We start from the raw sequence: 22327 nt of genomic DNA on the forward strand, positions 1-22327 counted from the left end.
TGACGAGAAAATAACCCTTACCAGACCCCGTCCTTTCATTATTTCCTCTAAAGGTTTTATTTGCATAAAAAACACACTTTCAAGAAGCTTTTTCCAATTTCTAGAGCAACAACCTATCAGAGCTCGCATTCCCATCACCTGACGATTAAGCATTCCCTGGAATATCTAAGATCGGTCCTGGGAGCGTTTGAAAAGGACGGGGTGCGAAAAGAGAAGAACATATCAGGATGGGAAGTTTAGCTACGCCAGGACTGCCAAAGACCCCAATCGATTAAAGCAAACCCAACGAGCGTCAATAAATTGAAATGTAGCTTCACTAAAAGCCGTTAAGGTGATCGCTCCCATTTCATTTTACCACTACGGTAGAAAAAGGACCGTATCGTCCCCCCGCCTTATCATGCCTGACATTAAAAATGCATTTAATTCCACCATTTTTGGTGATTTTAAAATTGACATCCAACGATCTTTTTGCAATAAAGCCACATAAGGTCTTTGCGGCGCTTTACGCAGCTCCAATAGTTAATGCGGCACAATACTTAAACATTAAAAAAGAATTATCTACTAAATCCTCCTTAAAGTTACAATAAAGTCCCCCTGCCGAGGGGAGAAAATTTGAAGTCTGTTGCCTCAGTGGCTTTCGGGTGATCAAAAGCAGGATTTAATCTCCGATGACAATCGGCATCCCTTATCTAGAACTCTTTAGTTCCGCCGAGCGAGCCCCAGCGTTGGCCGCTGTATTAACATCTAGATCTTTTGGGAAGTGAACCCGGGCCTTACTAGGAACACAAAACTTTTGGCAAGTTCGTCAAAGACAGCCGGCACCCGAGCGACAATGCCATTGTGCGTCTGTTTTGTTATTAGCGTGTTGCTATTGAGACCCGCGAGGATCCTACACAAGCAAGAATGGAGCGAAAGGTCAGACGCTGCAGAGGGAGCACGTGACGGGTCTACAGGAATCGGCAGAACAGCAAATATTTCTGCCCTCTCCGGGCTGCTCGCTGGACCAGAACGGGAGGTTTGGTGCTGAACAAAACGCTATTATGGACGGGAATGGAGGAGGGGGGGAAAAGCAAATAGCAGTCCGGCCGAAGCTCCCGCCATCGCTCGCCACCCATACACCACCAAACACACGCCATATCTACACCGGCGCTCCGATTAACCCGGCAAACCCGATGAGCGGCACCGACATTCCCGGCAGCACAAACACGTTTATTTTATTTTTTTTTACACCACAGGTAAAAAAAAGAACAAAGTTTCTCCCCCGCCTGTTCTGCAGAATTGACCTCCGTTATAACCGAGCGCTGCAGTAGAAACATCATTCTCAGCACCGTCAAAAGCCCAAACCCTTCCCAGAAATACTTCTTTTACCGTGAAAGTCTAATTGTCATGTGACACAGAATCCGGCACCGATAGGCCCTCGCCATGGTAACTGAAAAAAGCTTCTAAGAAGTGTCTGCAGTGGTTTTGTGTGACTAAGGCTTCAGAGGAAAGAATAGGACGTCAGATCGGCTTAAGGTTCATCTCTTCACATGCAGCTTTCGCGTTGTTGCAGTGGAACGGCACCTTTAATACACATGTTCAGAGACCTTTTGTTCAGAGACCTTTTGCATAAATCAAGCAACGCTCAGCCACTTTCCATTCTACTTGCTGCCATTAAGACGGTTTGTATTTTGACCCTAAATCACAAAGTCTACGAAAGGTTCTTTATAGGTTAAAAAATGCAATATATATATATTTACATTAACACCTTAAAAACCTGCTGCGTGTGAATACCATGGGTAAGACCTGAATGATGATTCCTCACAGTTAGATGAGACAGAGGGTGGGATAAGGAGATGGGAGAGAACGCCACGACAGAGAAACCATTAATGCTGGCTTTGCCAGGGGCTGCCAGTCCCCTCAGCTTTTATTAGGTGAAAATTTCATCTGCTTAACCCCCCCCCCCCCCCCAAAAAAGGCACTTCATCTTTAGTCAGTATAGTTCTTCTTATTATTTAGCTGCTCCGACATCATCTTCAGCGGAACGGTCATGTACGTTAATGTGAGGTCTGTCCATTTCGCACGGACTCGCCGTCAGGTTGGCAGTTTATAAACGCATAGGGAGGTTTGTAGACGGAAAGATTCAGCTATCCCGCGAAACTTACAAACTTAGTGAATACGCCCCTACTGTGAGCAGCTAAAACGATGGGACTAAATATAATGAAACTGATCAATGTAAAAGAATACAACATTGTTATGAAAATCAATAAATGCTTAAGAGGTTATTAACTAACACCGCGCAATTAAAAGGTTTGAAACAGGATACAACCTTTACGTTTTATATAAAAAGAGGCATGTCGCCACTCGATAGCGATGGATTGCAGGCCTGGATCTCACTAGGGTGGGAAGCCCATCATTATTTTAACGATGAGCACATCCGCTGGTTTATTAATAGTTCTTTAACATTATGGATTTTATATTTAAATTAGCGAGCTTAGAAGTCTGCTATTGGGCAACACCCAATAAGTTTATTTTTAAATGACACATATATATATTTTCTGGTGCAACGCTCAGCGTTCAAACAGTCCCAATTCTTCTAAAGAATTTGTCAAGTAATATAACGAGTGATACGACCGAGCCCTCCGAATACCCCAGAAACAAAATAACACAGCTGGACCTCAAATGAGAGAAAATAAATCACAATGCCGCAGCTCGTTGACTTATACCACACAACACAACACAGGCCAATTATACCCCCGAACCCATGTCTCTTAGGAAAAGGGTAACTAAGAGAAAAGCCTCTTCTAGCCAAGCCAGTTGAATACAACAAAGACTAGCGGGTTAGAGGGAGGCAAAACTTTATTTTCCAGAAGCAAAAGGAGGTTGCGAAATAAAAAGGTCAGCGGTAATTGCTGCTCGGTACAAGGGCTATGTGCTGCGCTGCCGGGGTGGGCTCGGAGTGCCAGCTAACTGCCCCCGGGCTGCGGGCACAACCGGTCACAGACTAACTACCCTCAGAACGGATTATGTCGACCAGGCCCCTTATACAGCTAGATGGTAGAATGCGAGAGTCCCGAGTGCTACATAGAGCAGCTTAAAGGGAAAGGCACAGTTTAGGCTGCTTTTCAAGACCATTCCGGGGTCATGTTCTGCTCCATAGACCTGTTCTAGATGGTCTAGTATCAGCACGTTCCGGATACGTATATAGTTCCACGCGTGTGCTGTAGGAACCATTGCTTTCCTTCTGCTCTGTGAAACGCAGACTTCCCCAGGAACCATGAAGAGGAACCTCCAAGGACTGCTTTCATTTGCAAGAGAATTATCAGGTAGCGGCAGTGTTTAGGAGACATCCTAACTACTGCTATTTCTCCCCCCCCATTTGGCCCCTTTCTCGGTGCTCCTCTATTCAATGGACATTAAGCTTTGGCTACACTTTAAGAAGAGCAACGTTTGCTTCTTGTGTGTATTTTATTCGGTTTGCCAGCAAAAAATATCGTCTCGCTAAACTCAGAAACATGGCATGAGTTTAAATATTCAGACTGACCTCATTGGACCATCCCTGCCTTTATATAAAGCCAAATAATCATCAACTACATCACGCCATAACCAAAACTTAAGAAAAAAGAATATTAAAACGGAGTGAGGGATCTAATCATATATATATATATATCACACACACCCACACATCTATATATACACAGATACATACATACATCTTATATACACACACAGCTCTATCATAGAGAGAGAGAGAGAGAGAGAGAGAGGGACAGAGAGATTTTATACACACCACTCTATATCTATACATTATATACACACAAAGATCTATGTATACATATATATATTATACACACCACTCTATGTCGAGAGAAAGAGAGATATTATATACACACACCGCTCTATATCTATAGAGATGTATATTATATACACACACCGCTATATATCCATTTATTATATACACACATAGATCTATTGTATACATATATATATTATACACACACACACATATATATATATATATACACACACAGATATACCGGTATATAAAAGAGCATGAAGCTTATTCTAGAAGAGAATGATATCCAGGAGTTTGAAGCTAAGCATCTGAGCTGTCACATAACGGCACATAAATATATATAACCGGCGTTTTAGTTTAAGAAAAAAGTGCTGCTTAAAATTGTTGGCTGAAAGTCGAATCCCTTTAATCGATACGTTTAGCGGTACAAAGCAGTAAATGAAGCGCGATCCGGGAGAAATAAAGTAAGAAGTCCAGTGGCAGAGCGAGGCAATGGATGTCGGCGGCTCCTCCGAGCGTCCCCTGGTGCCATCCGGCGAGGAGCCTGGGATTTACAGAAGAAAGCCTCATCTTTTTACAAGCTTTATTTTGGGTTCTTATGGACCATTCGAGACCAGAAAATTGCACAAGTGTACGCCGCGCATGGTGATGCTCTCTCTGATGGACAATATGGCCTAGATCAGCTCCGGCAACCTTACATTTATTACCCAGGAAAAAAAAAACGCTGCTTCCCTGTTATTAGCGCCGATGCCTTCTTATACAAAAGCTTTACCTCGGCAAAAAATCTGCTTCCCAGTAGCACCCAACGCCATCGTTTCTATCGCTTGGCATGCGCCATGCTTGAAATTAATAGCCCCACCAAAAAAAAAAGAAGTTCGTTTTAGAGCCATTTTAATGGAACAAACTTAGCTATATCATATCCTACTGACGCCTCTGATATCTACAAGACTAACAGTCAAACTAACGGGTCATCAGTGACATCACAAGAACCCGCAAACGGCACAAATAGATTTTATTATTATCCGAGAATAAGGCCTGGGGGCACCATGAGAAATCACTAGATTACCCGGCGTGACACGAGAACATCTAGACCCATAATATGCTTTTGAAACTTTGCGACCAATTCCTAGATCGGGTAAAACATAACTCAAACCGAGGCTTAGCTCACACTTTTTTTTTTTTTTTTTTACTTAATTCATAAAAAAATTAAAAAAAAGGATATGAAGCTGCTCTGTATCCACGTTGCTACAAAACAAGAGCTGTCCTGGCAACCCGGTGCTTAACTTATTTCATACGGCTTGGCCCTCGGTAATATGTAACCAGCTAATCGCGGCTATCCGACATCTACGATCCGTACATCTCTCGGCAACTACGTATCCCTGCCAGAAACAAACGACTTGCTAGTCGGCAGCCTTGCCCGACAGGCAAGCAATCAATTGCTTTTTGGTGTTGTGTCCTCCCTGACGGGGTTAAAAAAGAATCTGCGGGAGAAGAAGATGCCCAGGACGGGGCCGCAGTGCTTCCCGTCTATCGCGGCAGTCTGGTAATCTGCCAGGTGCTATGTTTAGCTGCTTTATTAGTCCTGCCTACAATTACGATGGATTTAAGGCTTGCATTTTGAGATATAATAACTCGCTTTATCGCGCCAGCTTTTATTGCGCTTGGTTATAAAGAAAAAGCGCCGACGGGGATCCCGTTTCACAGCTGGCTGTAAAAAATAAAGAAATAAACAGTCAATTCGGTATAAATCGGCCTAAGATTCCTGTGCCGAACGTCAGATTCTTACAGCAGAGGAAAGAGACGCTTTGCCACAAACTGGGATTTATCTACTAAAGCCGGAGAGGCCGCATCGACGCCAGCAGCGGCTACCAAAGAGGTAATCAGCGTTAGAAAACACGGCCGCTCCGAAGGACATCGCCGACCTTCTCAACATTCGCACAGCGACCAAAAGGGGATCTTCCATTACGACGAAGAAACACATGCCTCATATACGCTCGTTCAGCCGTTCTGCGGGCAGAAGATGGGCCGGGGAATCGGGAACGAGCAGCGAGGTCGCTACATTTAAACAACAAGGAAAGGACTCGTTCTTGAGGGTCTGGGATTGTTTTTAGCTGGAGGTCAAAACCCATTCCCAGTTAATGAAAGATGTATCTGCATAACAAACGGACATATGGAAAATGGATCGGAAGACCACTGAAAGGGTTAATCACGACCTGTCCCTGACACAATGTCACAAAACATCGCAACAACCATCATTCACTGCGTGAAACACAAATCCAGGTCACACAACCCACCCCGCGCTTGTAGAGGATTCCCCTTCATTCATCAAAGAACCAAAACCAACGCTTTCCGCTAAGGGCTTTAACGCATCATTAAGATAAACCCCAGACTTCGATCAGATTTTATATTCTATGCTTTTATGAAATCACTGTTTTAAAGGGACGCTTTAATGCGCGATAGATTCCTTGCCGTGATTGGCTGCTTGAAGCGGAGGGGGCCAAGAGAATTTATAGAGGCAAGTACAATTTATTTTGGGGGGTTAATAAAAGTTAAAGCCCCGCGTACATTTTCTGTTGGAGGAGCTGCGTGAGCCGCCATGCTGTCCCTTTAATACTCATTTGAAATAGTAAATGAATTGTATGCTGATTCCAGTTTGTCCACAAAGCAGAGATTTTCTATATTTAAACTGACGCAAAATGACAGTTTTTGGGTTCGGATCACGGCTGAAAACATCTCAAGCGCACATCCTACGCCGAACACAAATTTACATTTCAAAGCAGAGGAGCGAATGCCGCGTCAGATAAGCCCCTTTTGGGCAGTTTTCTATTTTTTGGCATTACATTTGTGTATAAGAGGTTCCGTAGCATGGCGCCCACACAGTATGTGGCGTCCCCTCGCCCCCTATTACACCCTCACGTCTGTAGCTGTTGAGGCCAATGTAGACCTGGCCAGGTAAACCTTTCCAGATTGTACATCGCCGCGGAATAGGATGGAGCTATATTAAATCATTGTCAGCGCCTGGAAGCAAGGCCCTCCTCACCTCTGTTATGTCCGGTTTATCTTTTGTACGGCGCCGCGGAGCATGATAGCGCTATATAACTCAAAGAATGGTCTTTCGCACACAGGTGATAACAGAATACATACGGCCAAAAGAAGCCCATCCCCCAACAGGTATAGTTTTTTTTTGGTATACATTTTGCTTCTTTCCTAAATAAAAATAAATACCCAAAAGGGAAATATTACAGAGACTAAGTCTCACGTGTGTTTGGGTCAGGTAAATATATATAGCTGAGAATAGAACGCAGTTACTGTCCGCGTTCGGCAACAATCACAGACGTAAAGCCAGTCAACCGCCCGCACTGGCTTAGGGTGATAGGCGGTGTAACAGACTTGGACACCGAGCACGGGGGGGGGGGGCAGCCGGTGCGCGGGTGCGATGCCGCCCGTGTCGTGTAGTGACAGGAGCCGGAGCACATGGGCTCGGCGCGAGCTGTAAACAGGGCGGGCCGCTCAGCGTATTACTAAACATGAGAGGCCGGGCGGGGGCTGCGCGCCGCCATATTACAATACTGGGCCCCGCCCCTCCCGCACGCGCTGCTTATTCAAATGAGACGGCGGCAAGATCCGGAGCGAGCGCCTCGGCTGGACTGGGGCCGCCTGCCTGCTCCGTAACCCTCCGCTTGCCGGTGAGGAGGTGATGAGCTAGTGCGGTGTCTCCGGTGCGGTCGCTACTCCCACCAACCTCAGCCAGCTGTGTCAATGAAATGGGGGAAATGCGCCATTAACGAGCAATTCCAACCGGATCCACTTGCGTCTTTTTAAATTATAGCAGCCGCCGGGCATTATCACCAGTACAGCGATATATACATATACAATCATCAATCATCCCAATATATGATAACAGTGACCCAAATCATCCAGCTCAATGAACATCATGTCATTAAAGATGGCTATAGCACCCTCATATTCCGTGGCGCTGTACAGTGAGGATACAGGACGTGAGTAGTGCATCGGGTTGCCGTTTATATAAATCCAAACAAAAGGTAAGAAGGGCCCTGCTCACAGGAGCTTACAATCTACACTCCCACAAAATACACACCTGGAATCCCAAACCGGTCCATGCCCAGGTGTGCGGCCTGCAAAGCAAGGGGGGAGCGGATGTATTTACTAAGAATACCTACAATAGTTTCTACATTTCCCAACGATCAATCAGCATTTTAAACTTAAATCAGCGAACTCACTGTGGCATTGGAACACAGGAGTGATGGGAGTGATAAAGGGCCATTGGGACACAGGAGTGATGGGAGTGATAAAGGGCCATTGGAACACAGGAGTGATGGGAGTGATAAAGGGCCATTGGAACACAGGAGTGATGGGAGTGATAAAGGGCCATTGGAACACAGGAGTGATGGGAGTGATAAAGGGTCATTGGAACACAGGAGTGATGGGAGTGATAAAGGGCCATTGGGACACAGGAGTGATGGGAGTGATAAAGGGCCATTGGAACACAGGAGTGATGGGAGTGATAAAGGGCCATTGGAACACAGGAGTGATGGGAGTGATAAAGGGTCATTGGAACACAGGAGTGATGGGAGTGATAAAGGGTCATTGGAACACAGGAGTGATGGGAGTGATAAAGGGTCATTGGAACACAGGAGTGATGGGAGTGATAAAGGGCTTCTGTACGCCTATGAAATTCCATTAAAAATCAGCCACTTCCAACATTAACCCCGTCTGCGCTGGATTTCTGATCCATTTCATGTTATTTTAATGGACACAATTAGCTTTTCTTTAAAAAACAAGGACATTTCTAAGTGACCCCAAACTTTTGAATAGTAGTGTGTGTTGCTATCGTGTGCAGTTATCTTTTATTTATATGCTGCCGGCAGTTTTTACGGTGCTTCTAAAAATACAATATTCCAGCGACGCGGCTCTGGCCGTGGGGTTACAGATCATTTCCAGGACTCTCCTATCTGCCTCTCAGGGTGGCAGGAGCAGCATTACCTCATCACCCCCCCCCCCTCCGAAGGCTGCCAGAACCAATCAACAACAACCAGCAACTTCATAGCGGAGAGATAACAAGATAGCGCCCCCCTCCCCCCTATACTCGCAATACTTCCTGATACACACAGGAGGATTCCCTTAACCCCAAATACACGGACGCGATTACAACAAAGTCACAGATTCTATTATAAATGTAACATTTCAGTAATTAGCCACAATTATTATTATTTATTGTTTTATATAGCGCCATCATAATCCACAGCGCTGTACAATGGCTATTGCTGTTTAGATTATCACTTCTCGCCATCGTAATCGTGGGGGATTGATTAAAAAAGGTGGATCAAATTTTTTTGGCAAACGGTGCCCTTCAAAATTTCTTCTGATGTCATCAAAGTGTAGTGAAGCACCTTTCAATAGCATAACATATATATATATATATATATATATATATATATATATATATATATATATATATATATATATATCACCCTGTAATTTCTATTTAACTCTCACGTGTCCGGAATACAAATGTTGTGCCATGAAACAGCAGAACACATTGTTACCCCCCCAAAATACAGTAACATTTGGTAAGTTTTTTTTTTTTTAGGGAAGCTTTATCGTCACAGCACTCGCTCGCTCGTCTGGTGGGCACGGCAGGCACCTCGTTTTAATTATCGGCTGTCAGACATCACCAACAAAGCAAAAAGCCAACCTATTATTTTCTTAATAAAAAGTGTAATCCGAGTTCCAAGGTCACCGCAAGCGGCCAGCGCCACATCCATCATCGTTCCGTCCAGGCGCACGGCATCTATTATTATTACAGACACACGACGGTCAGATTGCGGATGGGCTTGACGTATGGCAACTCATAACGCTCCGGTTATTATTCCAGCGCCCGCAGCGCATGCTTCACCCGGCACGCCGCTACTTTTAGCAGTTATTTAAAAAAAAAAAATTGCGGTAACAAGTTTTCACGGAGTATTTGTTAAAACGATTCATCCGATATCACCGTATAAAATTATAGAAAAGGCTGAATTTAACCCCCCTGGAAAAGGCACAGACTGTTTATAAATTGTAAGCTCTTATGGCCAAGGGGCTCCTGTGTTTCTATAGTTACATCAGAAACAACTTAAGTAAATCGCTGATTCTTACTCCTGCATAAAAACTTGTAAAGGTAATTGATGCAAAAGAATAATATAAAAAATATATATATATAAGTTATAATGAAATAATATATATATAAACAAAACACAAATCCATATAAGATGTAGCGTAAGCTTTACGATTCTGGTAACTATCGAATACCGAAACGCGTGGGTCCATCGAAAGATCCGTCGGCCGACACATTGAAGACTCCGCGCTCGCTCTTCTATACTTATAGCCGTTAGGAAACCGTTAGGGAGCGCGACGTAAGGCTTGCCGACTGGTTATGTAGAAAAGGCTTAATTAAATTTGGAACCTGTTTGTACAAGTCCGGGCCTCGGCGATACAGGAAGAAATAAACAAACCGAACAATAGGCACTGAAGCTTTAATGGCAGCAGCCGCAGCGTAACAGAGCAGACCTGAGCCCACCTGGCGAAGGTCATCGTATTAAGAGATGGATTTTAGAGGATAAAGCGCGTCAACGTCACTTTTCTCGGTTCAAATGAAGACACGCCGTTAAGCGGTGAGGACCCAACTATTAAAACGGATACCCCGACAGCCGCAACGCGCCGTGTCCGCTATCAGCTACGGACCCGACAGACAAAAGCTTCTCCTACGCAAGCAAAAACACGCCGGCATCTTATAAACACAACCTCGAGCCAAACCGCGGCAAGTCTAACCAACTGGGGGGGGGAATGATTAAACCCCCCCCCAAAATCAGCCGCGCTCCTTGTTACATTTGCCGCAATGCATTTTCTTTCTATAAAATATAGAACTCTCGCAACGTGCCCTTTGACCTCACCCCCCCCTGCAGAAATACACCTCTTTGTCCCCTTGATCCCGGATGACAATAAGGGATTGTTTAATTACATCAGCGATCTCTAGAGGTAGAAAAGGGGGCTGAGATCACGCGGCGGCCCTGAAATGTGAATTTCGCCTTTACACGTCCCTACACGTCCGACCACGAATGTCATCCACGCTGCCGAAGCTTTGTTGTAAGGTAGTGATTGCCGTAAACAGGGAACGCCCCGTCGGGGGGGGGGGGGAGAAAAGAAAGTAGCAGCCGCTTTAAGGTGATCCGATCGTTAGAACTACTTGAATACGTTAACTCTCCGACCTCGTAGATGTAAAAAAAAAAAAAAGGGGGGGGGTAGAGCCGTGAAAAAAAAAAAAGAAAAAGTGTCCCCTCCGGGTCCGGCTCGTCGGGCTTTGGGATTTTCCAAGCGGCTCCTTGTCTCTTTAAAAAAAAAAAAAGTATGCTAAACCCCGGAGCGTGGAGATGAATATGTAAAATAACAAACAGCGGTGGGAGGAAATCGGCTCTCCAAACACGCCGCCAATAAAGCGAGATACACACACATATAGCGCGCCGCTTTAGGACCCGCAACTGGGTTTCAGCGTGATAACCGCGTCCTCAAATATAGCGCGGGCGAATATTCATGACATCATACTTCACAAACCAACTTAGAGGATAGGGCCCATGATGCCCGACAAATATTAACTCTTTCCCGCAAAAGGGATAATGATTTTATTATTTTTAGTAAACATATTCATTAAATCTACATTGACTAAGCACGAGTAGACAGCACCCGATAATTTAAACTAGAAGAACTTTTGTTCAAATTTAGGTCAACAATTACCAAACAAGTAATCAATAATGAGTTTTTTTATTTAAAAAAAAAAAATATATATATATATATATATATATATTTTTAGCGCACGACAGGTCTGGACATAGCGAGATATAGCTTGTTGTATAATGTCGGCGTCCTCCGAGTAAACAATCGCATCCATACGGGGTTGAACAGGTTAAAAATGCAGCCACTTCCCCCCCCCAATTTTATTAATATTAATATTATTACTTCCCACCTTCCCCCACGACAGACACTTTTTTTTTTCTCAAAGATTCCGCCGTCAATTTTAGTATTTTTTAAAAAAAATTACCTTGGGATTCAACCCACTTTCTACGCTTGAAAAGAGTGAATATCGATAAGCAATATTATAATAAATAGTCAGAAATATAAACAAGTCATCCAGAAATATAAACACAATAAAATAAATTCATTAAAAAATATATATACACAAAGCAATGTTGCAGAAATTGGGTAGAACGCCTGTCATTGATCTTTGTACCGCGCTTCAGAATATGTCGGTGCTTTCCATATCTGCCCTTATCACCCTGATGATAATAACAATAATAACAATAATAATAATAATAATAATAAGGGGTCAGGGCTATCAGGAGTCTAATAATATATGAATATTTAAAATGGCTTCATTGTCCAAAAGCCTGCTGGCCAGGCAGGGTAAAGGGGTAGATGGGGCAGATCTAGAGGGCTCTATTGGGGTAGGAAGCTCAGCCTCCCTTCCACAGCGGGCTAGGTATGGGGCTTTTTGTGCGTCTCTTATTCCTTATTTCTCCCCAAAATGCCCAGCTTGTTTATTTTTACCCCTTTTTTTCTCCCCCTCCCCCCACTGCCCCGCGTTAATTATAATAATCCGGAGTACTAATAAATTATGCTAAGTCGGCAGTGTGTGTATGAATATGAATATGTAAAATGCGGTAATGATTACCTGCTGTTGAACTCTCATCTTGACTCGCTGCTCCTCCGTCCGCCATTTTGAATATTTTAACCAAAATCACCCGGCCGATAAGCCCTCCCCACCCCGCAGCTCCCTCCTTCCATACTCAATCGCTTGTTGGGGAGGTTTTTTCTTGTTTTTTTTTCTTTTTTTGAAAACTACAACTTTATTAACAAGAAGACACTGTAGAGACGGCAGTGCGCTACGATTGGCTGGCGGAAGGAAGGGCGGGAGAGAGAGGAGTGGCGCGGCTGGGTGTCTGGCAGGTGTTCTCTCTGAGGTTTGGAGTGGCGCGCGCGCGCGCTCGGTGACGTCACCACCAACGGTCTTGATAGGTGACCGCTTGCAAGGTGCGCATGCGCGGGGCAGGTAGGCAGATGTGAGGTAAAAAGGCTTTGTCACTTTAGAAAGTGAAGTAGGCGGTTTTAGCCTTTTTTGTTTTGCGCTGGAAGCTAACAGGTGTTCTCCAGTTGGTACAGAGCTCAAACTCCCATGATGCTTAGGCAGCTTCTTAAATGAAAAGGTGTCTGTTGTTAGCTGAGCATCATTGGAGGTGAAGCTGTACAAACAGGTGGAGGATTGAAACTGACTAGATAATTGCTGGAGTTTTTATAACTTCGATATAGCCATATTGGTCCAATAGAGTCTTCAGGCTTAGGTGATACTAGTTATTGAGTTAGACAGAAAAAAAACAACATGTAGAGTCGCATACACTTTTGGTGCCTCAGAAGTCTCTTCTTCAAAACAGTCTCCACCAAAAACACTGAATTTTAGGAAGACCAACTCCAACAGACATCCAAAAATATAAAACAGAAGATATGGGGACTATCTTCAAGCTAGCGTTGATAAAGCCTGGACCATTTGGGTAACAAATACAACAGAAGCAAACTAAAACCAATATGGCTTAATAGAGCAGTCCCAAAATACAAAGTTTAAAACATAAATCACAGGGATCATCAGCATCATTTGTAAAATACAAAGTCGCTAACCAAAATTGCCAATTTTTTTTTTTACGTAAACAATAAAAAAATGAAAGAAGGAAACGGTTGACACGCGAAACTGGCAAATTGGTCAGAGATTTAGAGTTTGATGCCATTTAATTGCCTCTGTGGATGTGGATGAAGAAACAATACCTGCAAGCTTGCAAATTGACGCTACAAAGAAAATTTTTCAGCGAACGTGTGACTGGCTGACGCGGGACAAAGAGATAAACCCGCTAAACGACGTTAAATCAGATCAAGTCCTAGGGCCGGATGGTATTCATCTTCGGCTAGGAAGGGAACTTAGCCAAGAAACATCCAAACCTTTGTTTTTTATCTTCGAGGATTCTCTTGTCTTGTCCGGCATGGAGCCGAAAGACCGGCATAAACCAGAGGTGCTACCGGTATTTGAAAAAAGGGATCAAAATCTCAGCCGGGTAAATACGGACCTGTGAGCCCGACATCTGTGCTGGAGAAATGATCCGACAGCTTGTTAAGGGATAATATTCAGGAATATATTTTAGCCAAAAATATTATTAGTAAAAGTTACTAAAACAGGAAGAGAGTGGTGAGCAAAATCTAGATTCGGGTGTTTTGGTGGATGTGATTAATTTAGACTTTGTAAAAGTGTTTGATATAGTTCCACGTAAAATAGATGGCCTTCGACAATATTGCTTGCGCGGGTATTGTAAACAGGCCAACTAAGGAGTTGTTAATAGAAACATTTCCAACTGGACAAAAGTGGTAAGTAGAGTTCTGATATAGGGCCACCGCTTTTTACTATCGTTGAGTGGGCATTGAAAGCCGAGTATTGGTTTTGGCAGATGACACTAAAAAAAGGTAAAGTAATACAGTCTGAAGTAGACATTATTTCCCTGAAAGGCAACTCGGATACATTGGAGGACTGGGCTGCTAGTTGGCAGATTAGATTTTGTTGACAAATGTAAAGCTGTGCATTTTGGAGAAAAATAATGAATGAAACTGGGTTGAGATATTGACTCACCTGGGGAAAATATAATTTGGCCCCTTATGGTAAGACCACCTTCAATATTCAGTGAATGTCTGGGCGCCTGTTCTTGTGAAGGACATTATGGAACTCGAAAAAGTGCTTACAAAATTAATAAGCGGTAAGGAACACCTAATGAAGAGAGGCTCGAGTAGTTGAATTTGTTTACCGTAGCAAAAAGTCTTAAAGGGGGATATGATATCATTATGAAAATATATTCAGGGACGATACAAAGTACTCTCTGATTACTTGCGCATTACTAGTACTTTACTAAGAATAAGAGGTCATTCTGGAGAAAGCACACCGGCTTCATTGCTGGAGTATGATCAATGAAGCTTCTCGCTTGCCGTCAGGTGACAGGGTTAGCCAGTAAGAAGCAACATCTCTGATCCTATGACATATGTAAAGATAAATACTTGGTTATGTTTAGACATTTGATTATCTAAAGTAAACTTGGCTTAGTAGGAATAAAAAATGCTTTTCATTCATTTCAAATTAAATGGTGAATTATGCTGCGACTATCGAGTGAATAAAGTACCATATTTCCCCATGTATAAGACGCACCTTTTTTAGAAAAATTTGGGGTCTAAAAACTGTGTGCGTCTTATACAGTGGTGATATATATATATATATATATCTTTTTTACCGGAAAGGGGATCTGCTGCTTACCTCTGTGTTGCTCAGTAGCGTCTCTTGATCCGTCGAGGCGACACAGGAACCCAGCGGAGTCACGTCAATGTACATCACATCACATGACTCCGCTCCGTTCCTTTCGAGCAACGCAGAGGGAAACACCGGCCCCCACGGAAGTCTGCAAGCGGCACCAGAAGATCTGCAGTTCAGGTAAGGGTGGGGTAGAAAATGAATTAATATATGTGTGTGTGATAGCATAGATCCGTGTGTAGGGGCACAGAGAGGCTGAAAGTGATGTGCATGTACTGGCTGCCTGAGCATGATAGGAGTGTGATTGCTAACAATTGCTAGCAGCTAACATCAATCACACTCATATCATGCCCAGGCAGCCAGTACAATATATAAATATTTTTTTAAATTTCGGGCCCCAAAATTAAGGTGCATCTTATACATGGGAGCGTCTACGGTAAGTATACGGTAAGTTCCGGAATAGTAGACAAGAAATGTAGGGCATCTGGTGAAAGACAAGGAACCGGGGGGGGGGGAAGCAACTTTATTGAGGGGTCCTATTGAATCCTTCCATTAATTTGTAAGGGACAAAGACAATCATTTAAAGGAAACACTCCAGTGTTGTAAGTAATTAAGTTCATATGGCGCTTGGAGTATCCCTTTAAAGAAACTAACTTAATAGATGTGAGAATATTGCCAGCACTGGTGTGTCAGGCTACTGCTATTTGGATATGTTCCTAAAATGTTGTAAAGTTTCTAAACAGGTAGCTTCCTAGCTGCTACCGAGCTCCAGCCTCTACAATCCTCTGCCAAGATTTGTTCAGGTGACGGGGTAATGCTTGGAGTTCCGCGGCACATGCAGAACTGATTGTTTGCTACCCAACCAAGGCTGTGCCAATATAAACTAGCGGTAGCAAACAAGGAGATCATCATTCATACAACTCCATTGATGCTCAGCTGCCCACATAATAACAATAATGAGAAGAAATGCAGTTATGCTGCACCTGGACAGACACCGGCTGGTTACACCTGGCATTTACTGGCACTTAATACTGCAAATAAAACATAGATTAGATTATTGCATTCCCATAGATCTTTTAGCTTTTACTAGTTGCAGGGCTGTATCTCTTAGGTGTCCCTTATATAGCACCTGAACTACTTTAGACCACCCAGCTATTCCTAAAAAAAACCCCCAATTATCTTCTGCAGACTAGTGGAGTGTCTTCCGGTGAGCAAGTGCTCCAGACGTTATTATTATTGTTTTATATAGCGTCATCAAATACCAAAGCGCTGTACAATGGGTAGACGGGACATAACAATCTGACTTACAGAAACGAGGGTGAGGAGGGCCCGGCTCAAACCAGCTTACAATCTTGGCTCATAACTTAAAACTTCTTGCTGACCAGGACCAATAATGCTCCATTATGCTGATAAATACATTGAGAGTTTTCCAGATGGTAAAAATGGTTGTGGTAGATTACACTAAATGTAAAATTAAAAAAAAATGTCTATTTCACAGCTTTTCCTAATAATTGAGTATCAGGTAAATCCCCTTCTTTCTGTGCTTGTTTAACGAGTCGGTCGTTGGCTGTTCCTGACTCCCCGGTGTGTACTGATGGCATAACAGGCGCGCTGCAAAGGAAAAAACTGATGCGTTGCATTCCTACAAAGCAGACCCATCACTTTCCCAGCGATTATATTGTACATTAAAAGGGACAATTAAATGTCTCAGACACCCCTGCTATAGAAGAATGCATATTACTCTGCAAGTACAATAATACGCATTCTTCCCAAGAAAGCAGATGTCTGTAATCGCCCTCCTCCTCCTCCATGATCCTTCTATTCTTACCACTGATTGGCTGCTTGAAATCAATGTGAGGGCATTCGATATATAGACACAGCGCCGGAGCTGGCTGGAGGTATGTATATCACGTGTGTGGAGATGTGTTCGGAAAACTATTCAGACCTCTTATCTATTGTCTTATATCACTGAATTAATAATAGTATTTTTAAATGTCATTTATTTATATCAATTATCGGACCGGGATATTGTTTTTATTTTTCTCTTTTACTAAGAAAATAGTAAGGATGTTGCATAGCTCAGAAAAGTATATTTTTAAGAATGACAAATCCTCTTTTGGCCTCAAATCTCTCTTTCACCTCCTCTTTTCCAGGAGCTTAGGCTGTTTTCTAGCATCACAGTGTTCTATAGCCCAAAAAGTCACAGTAATACGGATAACAGTGTAACAGAAAATGTGTTAATATGTTACATTGTGTAAGTAAAATGCTTTATTCTTCTTTAAAACACCTTATAAGCAGCCCTGAATAGGTCACAATGGTGCGTAGCGAGTCTCGGTAAATCCCTTACCACACCCTGAACAAATGTGTCGCTCTTTGAAATGTTGGGAGGAATTCAAACCTTTTCCAGCTCAGCCTCTTTAGTGGCAAACGGTGGTCGCATCTATTGAATTCTCGACCAGCTGAGGGGATCGTTCATCCCGGATTTCAGCTCAGTTGCCAGGTGGCGTTCCCCTCCTGAAGGCAAGATAGGAGAGAGCGCTCGTGAGGCGTTCCGAACGAAATATCAGAAATCTGCCTTTTGACTGTAAAAATTACTACAAATTCTAACGTGCTGTAGCGTGGAATTATTCTAATGTTGCGAGATAATAGAACTTATTTTGGTTACATCATTTTGGATTTGTGTTCTAACATATTCACTAGTTTTTGCAAATAAGCCCTGCATTGATGAAAAACTATAAAATTCAATTGTTAAATTAACAAAATCCTTAAAGAATGAGATCTCCAATCTCCCCAACCAGCCTATCAACACATTGGTGCCGCGTCACAAGCTGGCACAACCTCCATAGCATACAGTAAAAGGAGTGCCAGGACGGTGACTGGGGAAACTGCACCTAGGGCAGCGTCCAAGGCAAATGCACCACTGTAAATACCCCAAAATGCTCCATTTTCAGGAGGAAAATAATGTTTCTTGCTTCTTAATTACACGATTCATACGTCTTTCTAAAATGAAATACATTGTGATGCCCACTGATCCTACAACTCTTTTTGAGCTTAAGGCATCTGTCACTCATGAAGAACTCTGCTGTTCTTGCTTTGGACATATCAATACATTTTTAGTTGACAATCAGGTGACCAAATGAACACACAATGGCTTCTTTCTTAATTGATGCATGCTGTGGCAATAGGGAATACTTAAATGACAATTAGGATAGAAAACACAGACAACAGCCGTCTCCCTAGTTCACAAGATCCATCACAAAAGAATGACTTAGCCGGCCTGTGTTATCTGTTTTCTCTGTAGTGAGACTGAGTCAGTGTTCTTTTGTAGCGATGCCAGTTCTTTTTCTCCGTGGCATGTTCTGTCACTGCCAATGAACTGGCGCATTTCCACTATAGCTTTTTTCTCACGCCGATGAATATTGTGATTCGAAAAGTGTTCATTTTGTAAGGGGACAAAAATGTAATAACGTTAGTATTCTTCTGAATAGAGAAGAAACGACTTTCTAATAAAATTCGCCTGTTTGAATCTCAATTAGCTTCAAAGACCATTTAAAAATACTTTGGCCTCGTTGGAAGAGACCAGAGTTGCTTAATGCGGTCATGCTGATCCGGCCGCTGATGGTCTGAGGGGCGTTCAAAAAGTTTCCACACTTTTTTTTAACTCTATTTGTTTCAAAACAAATGACATCAAAAACAAATGACATCACTTTGCTACATAGTCACCTTCCTTTGCGATGCAATTTTCCCAGCGTTGTACCAACTTCTTAATGCCATCAGTAAAAGTAGGTTTTGGTTGAACGTGTAGCCACTGATACTCCGCTGCTTTCACATCATCATCATGATGGATGCTTCCGCTGCATACTCTGCCGCTCGTGAAGGTTTCATCTTCTGCAGAAAATCATCACCTTCTTCATGATAGCGGGCCGCGGGCCGGGAACAAACGTAAGCGCTTGCGCTAATACTCCTCTCTCAGCTGCTTAGGCACCCACTTTACTTAAGGCTATCATGACACAGGGCATAGGCAGATCCAACACTCGCACTCCTTTGTCCTCCCGGCACACCTTCTGCCCACAAAAACCGTATGACAGAACCTCTTTGGTGCAATCTATACGTTTCGCAGCCATCTTCACCCTAGGGCAGGCATGTCCAAACTTTTTTCGAAGAGTGCCAGATTTGATGAAGTGAACATGTGCGAGGGCCGACCATTTTGCCTGACATTCTTTAAACCATTAAAATGAAATGCAAATTAACTATTTTATGCAAAGTTTATTGAAAACGGCATACTTTTCATTTTGTGACTTGGATGACAAATCTAAGCCGGTGTTAAATCACTCTGCCTTTAAATAAAAAAAAAACAGGAAGCTGAAATATGTCAGGAACATTGTAAAGTACATCACACAAAGTACATAACACCAAGTATACATGTGTTCAAGTATATTTATAACTGATTTAGACCAACTGCCATTAACAGAGATCTTACAATGTATTCATCTCAATTGAAAAAAACTTGCCTGCAGTAATGTGAAGGGTGAAACTGAGATCTGGGCTGCAGCACATAGACTAGGTCATCACATAATGGAGTTATAGCACAGTCACGGACAGTCAGGGGTTAATGAAGGGTATGACCGCTTGCTACCACAGATTCCTATATGCTCCCTTGTCTGCTTTATACATGTATTCTGAGTGCACAGCCCTGTCTGCCGGTCAGTGTGTTGTCTGTGCAGTTACTGCTCCTTGTCAAGGTGTTTGGTAGGCAGAAGTTTTTTTTCTTCTTCAATAGCCCTTAATGGTCACCCTTGTGGCTGTGTGTGGAGGCGCAGGGAGAAGGAAAGCCCAAATCTCGCGACATCCGAGATCTCGTGAGATTTGGGCTTTCCTTCTCCCTGCGTCTGCTGATAACATCAAGTCCCGCGGCGAGAGACTCTGATACTAAACTGCAAGGGCAGCCGGCTTGGCAGACAGAACTAGTCACATGACACGCTAAGAAACAACCAATTACTACTCCTCCCGCCTTCACCGTTTCCAACAAAAATATAAAAGTGCAGAAACTTTTGGAACGTCCCTCGTACATCGCTGGCGATGGCCAGAAATTCACCATGACAGGGTGAGCCTCCAGCTGTCAGGCTGATACACCTCTTTCCCATCACGCATGAGCTAAGGGTTTTTTTTAAATGGTTAAATATAATGATATGAAAAATGAAATGCTTGTTTCACAAGGTAAAATGTTGCATATCATGAATGATATTAGGAGTACTTTGAGTGGCCACATTCCTCGTGTTCCCGTCATCTGGGAAATTGTCCTGGCCAATCATATCCCGCAAAGCTGCATTCTGTCCCAACAACACTTCTTATTGAGAGTCCAGCGTTACATATTTGCATGACAGAGAGGTTAACAGGTAAATCACTAAAAAATATGGAAGAAATGTTTTCTTTAGCAGGGCCTTTTCTGTTACTGTCTTTATGTGCTGTTGTTTGCTGCGTACATGACAGAAGACCGTTTTAATTTTCCCAGCAGGTTTGTGGGTTGCAGTGGCATTTTTTGTGTTGCGTTCACCCACTTGCTCCCACATGCTGTTTTTGTAACTTAATACATTATTTAGAATAATATGGTCATTGTGCAATTTCATTCCTAAACACAATTTCTGCACAGTACCATGACTTAAAGGATAGTGACACAATCATACCAAAGAGTGACATCACGTGAGGAAAGAATATTAGATGGCTTTGGGTCCCAACGAGGGGCTCCCCATTCAAAAGGCATTCTTTTGAGGTGAGAATGTCCCAATTTGGGACCTGAGCTCTACGATCCAATTCCCCTAAGAAGACACATTTTGGAATGTGAAATTTTTTTGTCCTTTTTTAGTTTCCATCTGAATTCAAATATTTCATGGTTGATATTCCATAACTGAAGCCATACCCTTTTATCCTTTTATCATGCCATTATCAAGCAGGGAATATATCACGCTGCGCATGGATCACCCATCTTATTCTTTTGTGTTGGTCAGAGCTTGAGCAAGAGTTGATAAAAATGTTCCTGCTGCAGTTACCATGGAAACCACACGTTTACACCTGCTTCCGCAGTAACTCCTGAAAGAGCAAAGATAAGTGTAAAAACAGGCAGAAACCGCCAATTTCCACCAGACATTATGACGCCAATGCAGTCACGTGATGCAAACATCATGATGCTTGTGATGAGATTGTTTTCTGAGTAGGTGTTTCCGCAGGGTGAAGAGCGCTACTTTTTTGGATACGGGTAAAACTTTTCACCGATTTCTACTGATCCTACACACTGGCCCTACACACCATGTATCCCAATAACCACAAAAATGGGTCAATACAATAAATTTTTATGACCAGCTTCAACATTGTAGCACTTTTGAGTTCCCTGGGGGTGCGCTCATCGTGGGTTAGAGATCAAAAGATTTGGGATTGGCTTTCCACAAGTGGGGGGGCAAAAATGTGTGTGCAGCTCCTGTGTTAGAGGTCTCTTGCAGATCACCGTGATATGATGTCCTCTCTATAGAAGAGTAGAAGAGAGCTCTAAAACAGCTGCCAGCACCGCTCGGTTATCAGGGAAGAAACTCCTAAGTTTGTAATTGGTGATAAGAGAAGGGAAGGATGAAAGAAGCGCAAAATGTGGAACTAAAACAGGGAGAGTGATAGAAAAGAGTGATTGAAAGAAAATGAGGAAGGTAGGCCAAACACTCCAATAACTGCAAAAATACTTATTTAAATAATATATATAATAAATAAATATTATATAAACACACCAACTTATTTCTATGTCATTATTGGGAGTTTGTAGATGCATTCTTGCTTTGAAATGTTTGGTCTATATCGCCCTCATATCTATTTTTGTACATCCAACTTTTTCTGAGCACCAGTAGATTCCACAGTTCAGTAGCAAAAATGGAAAATTATCAAACATCGTTAACCCCTTAAAACCAACCTGACGTTCCATTCCTTCATGAAAAAAAGTGGCACAAAAAACCTATCATGATGGCATGGGGAAAAAATTTACATACTACTAATAATAATATTTAAAAGATGTATTAAAAATTAAAAAGATGTCAAAACCTGTCATGCAGGGAATCAGACATTATGGCAAAACACATCATTTTTTTTTTATTGGTCCATACTGTCATATTATTATTATTATTATTATTATACTT

General features: G+C 42.7%; 1 protein-coding gene across 1 annotated transcript in view; it reads right to left on the minus strand.

The window, feature by feature from the left end:
* POU2F1 (POU class 2 homeobox 1) overlaps positions 1 to 12573 on the minus strand; it is a 50714-nt gene extending 38141 nt beyond the window's left edge. The window contains exon 1 of the mRNA XM_053455492.1: positions 12498 to 12573. Within this exon, the coding sequence (XP_053311467.1) occupies positions 12498 to 12543 (46 nt within the window). The 5' untranslated portion in view covers positions 12544 to 12573. The remainder of the gene's footprint in view (positions 1 to 12497) is intronic.
* Positions 12574 to 22327: the final 9754 nt, after the last annotated feature.

This window comes from Spea bombifrons, chromosome 2, assembly GCF_027358695.1.
Source record: "Spea bombifrons isolate aSpeBom1 chromosome 2, aSpeBom1.2.pri, whole genome shotgun sequence".
Lineage (NCBI taxonomy): Eukaryota > Metazoa > Chordata > Amphibia > Anura > Pelobatidae > Spea > Spea bombifrons.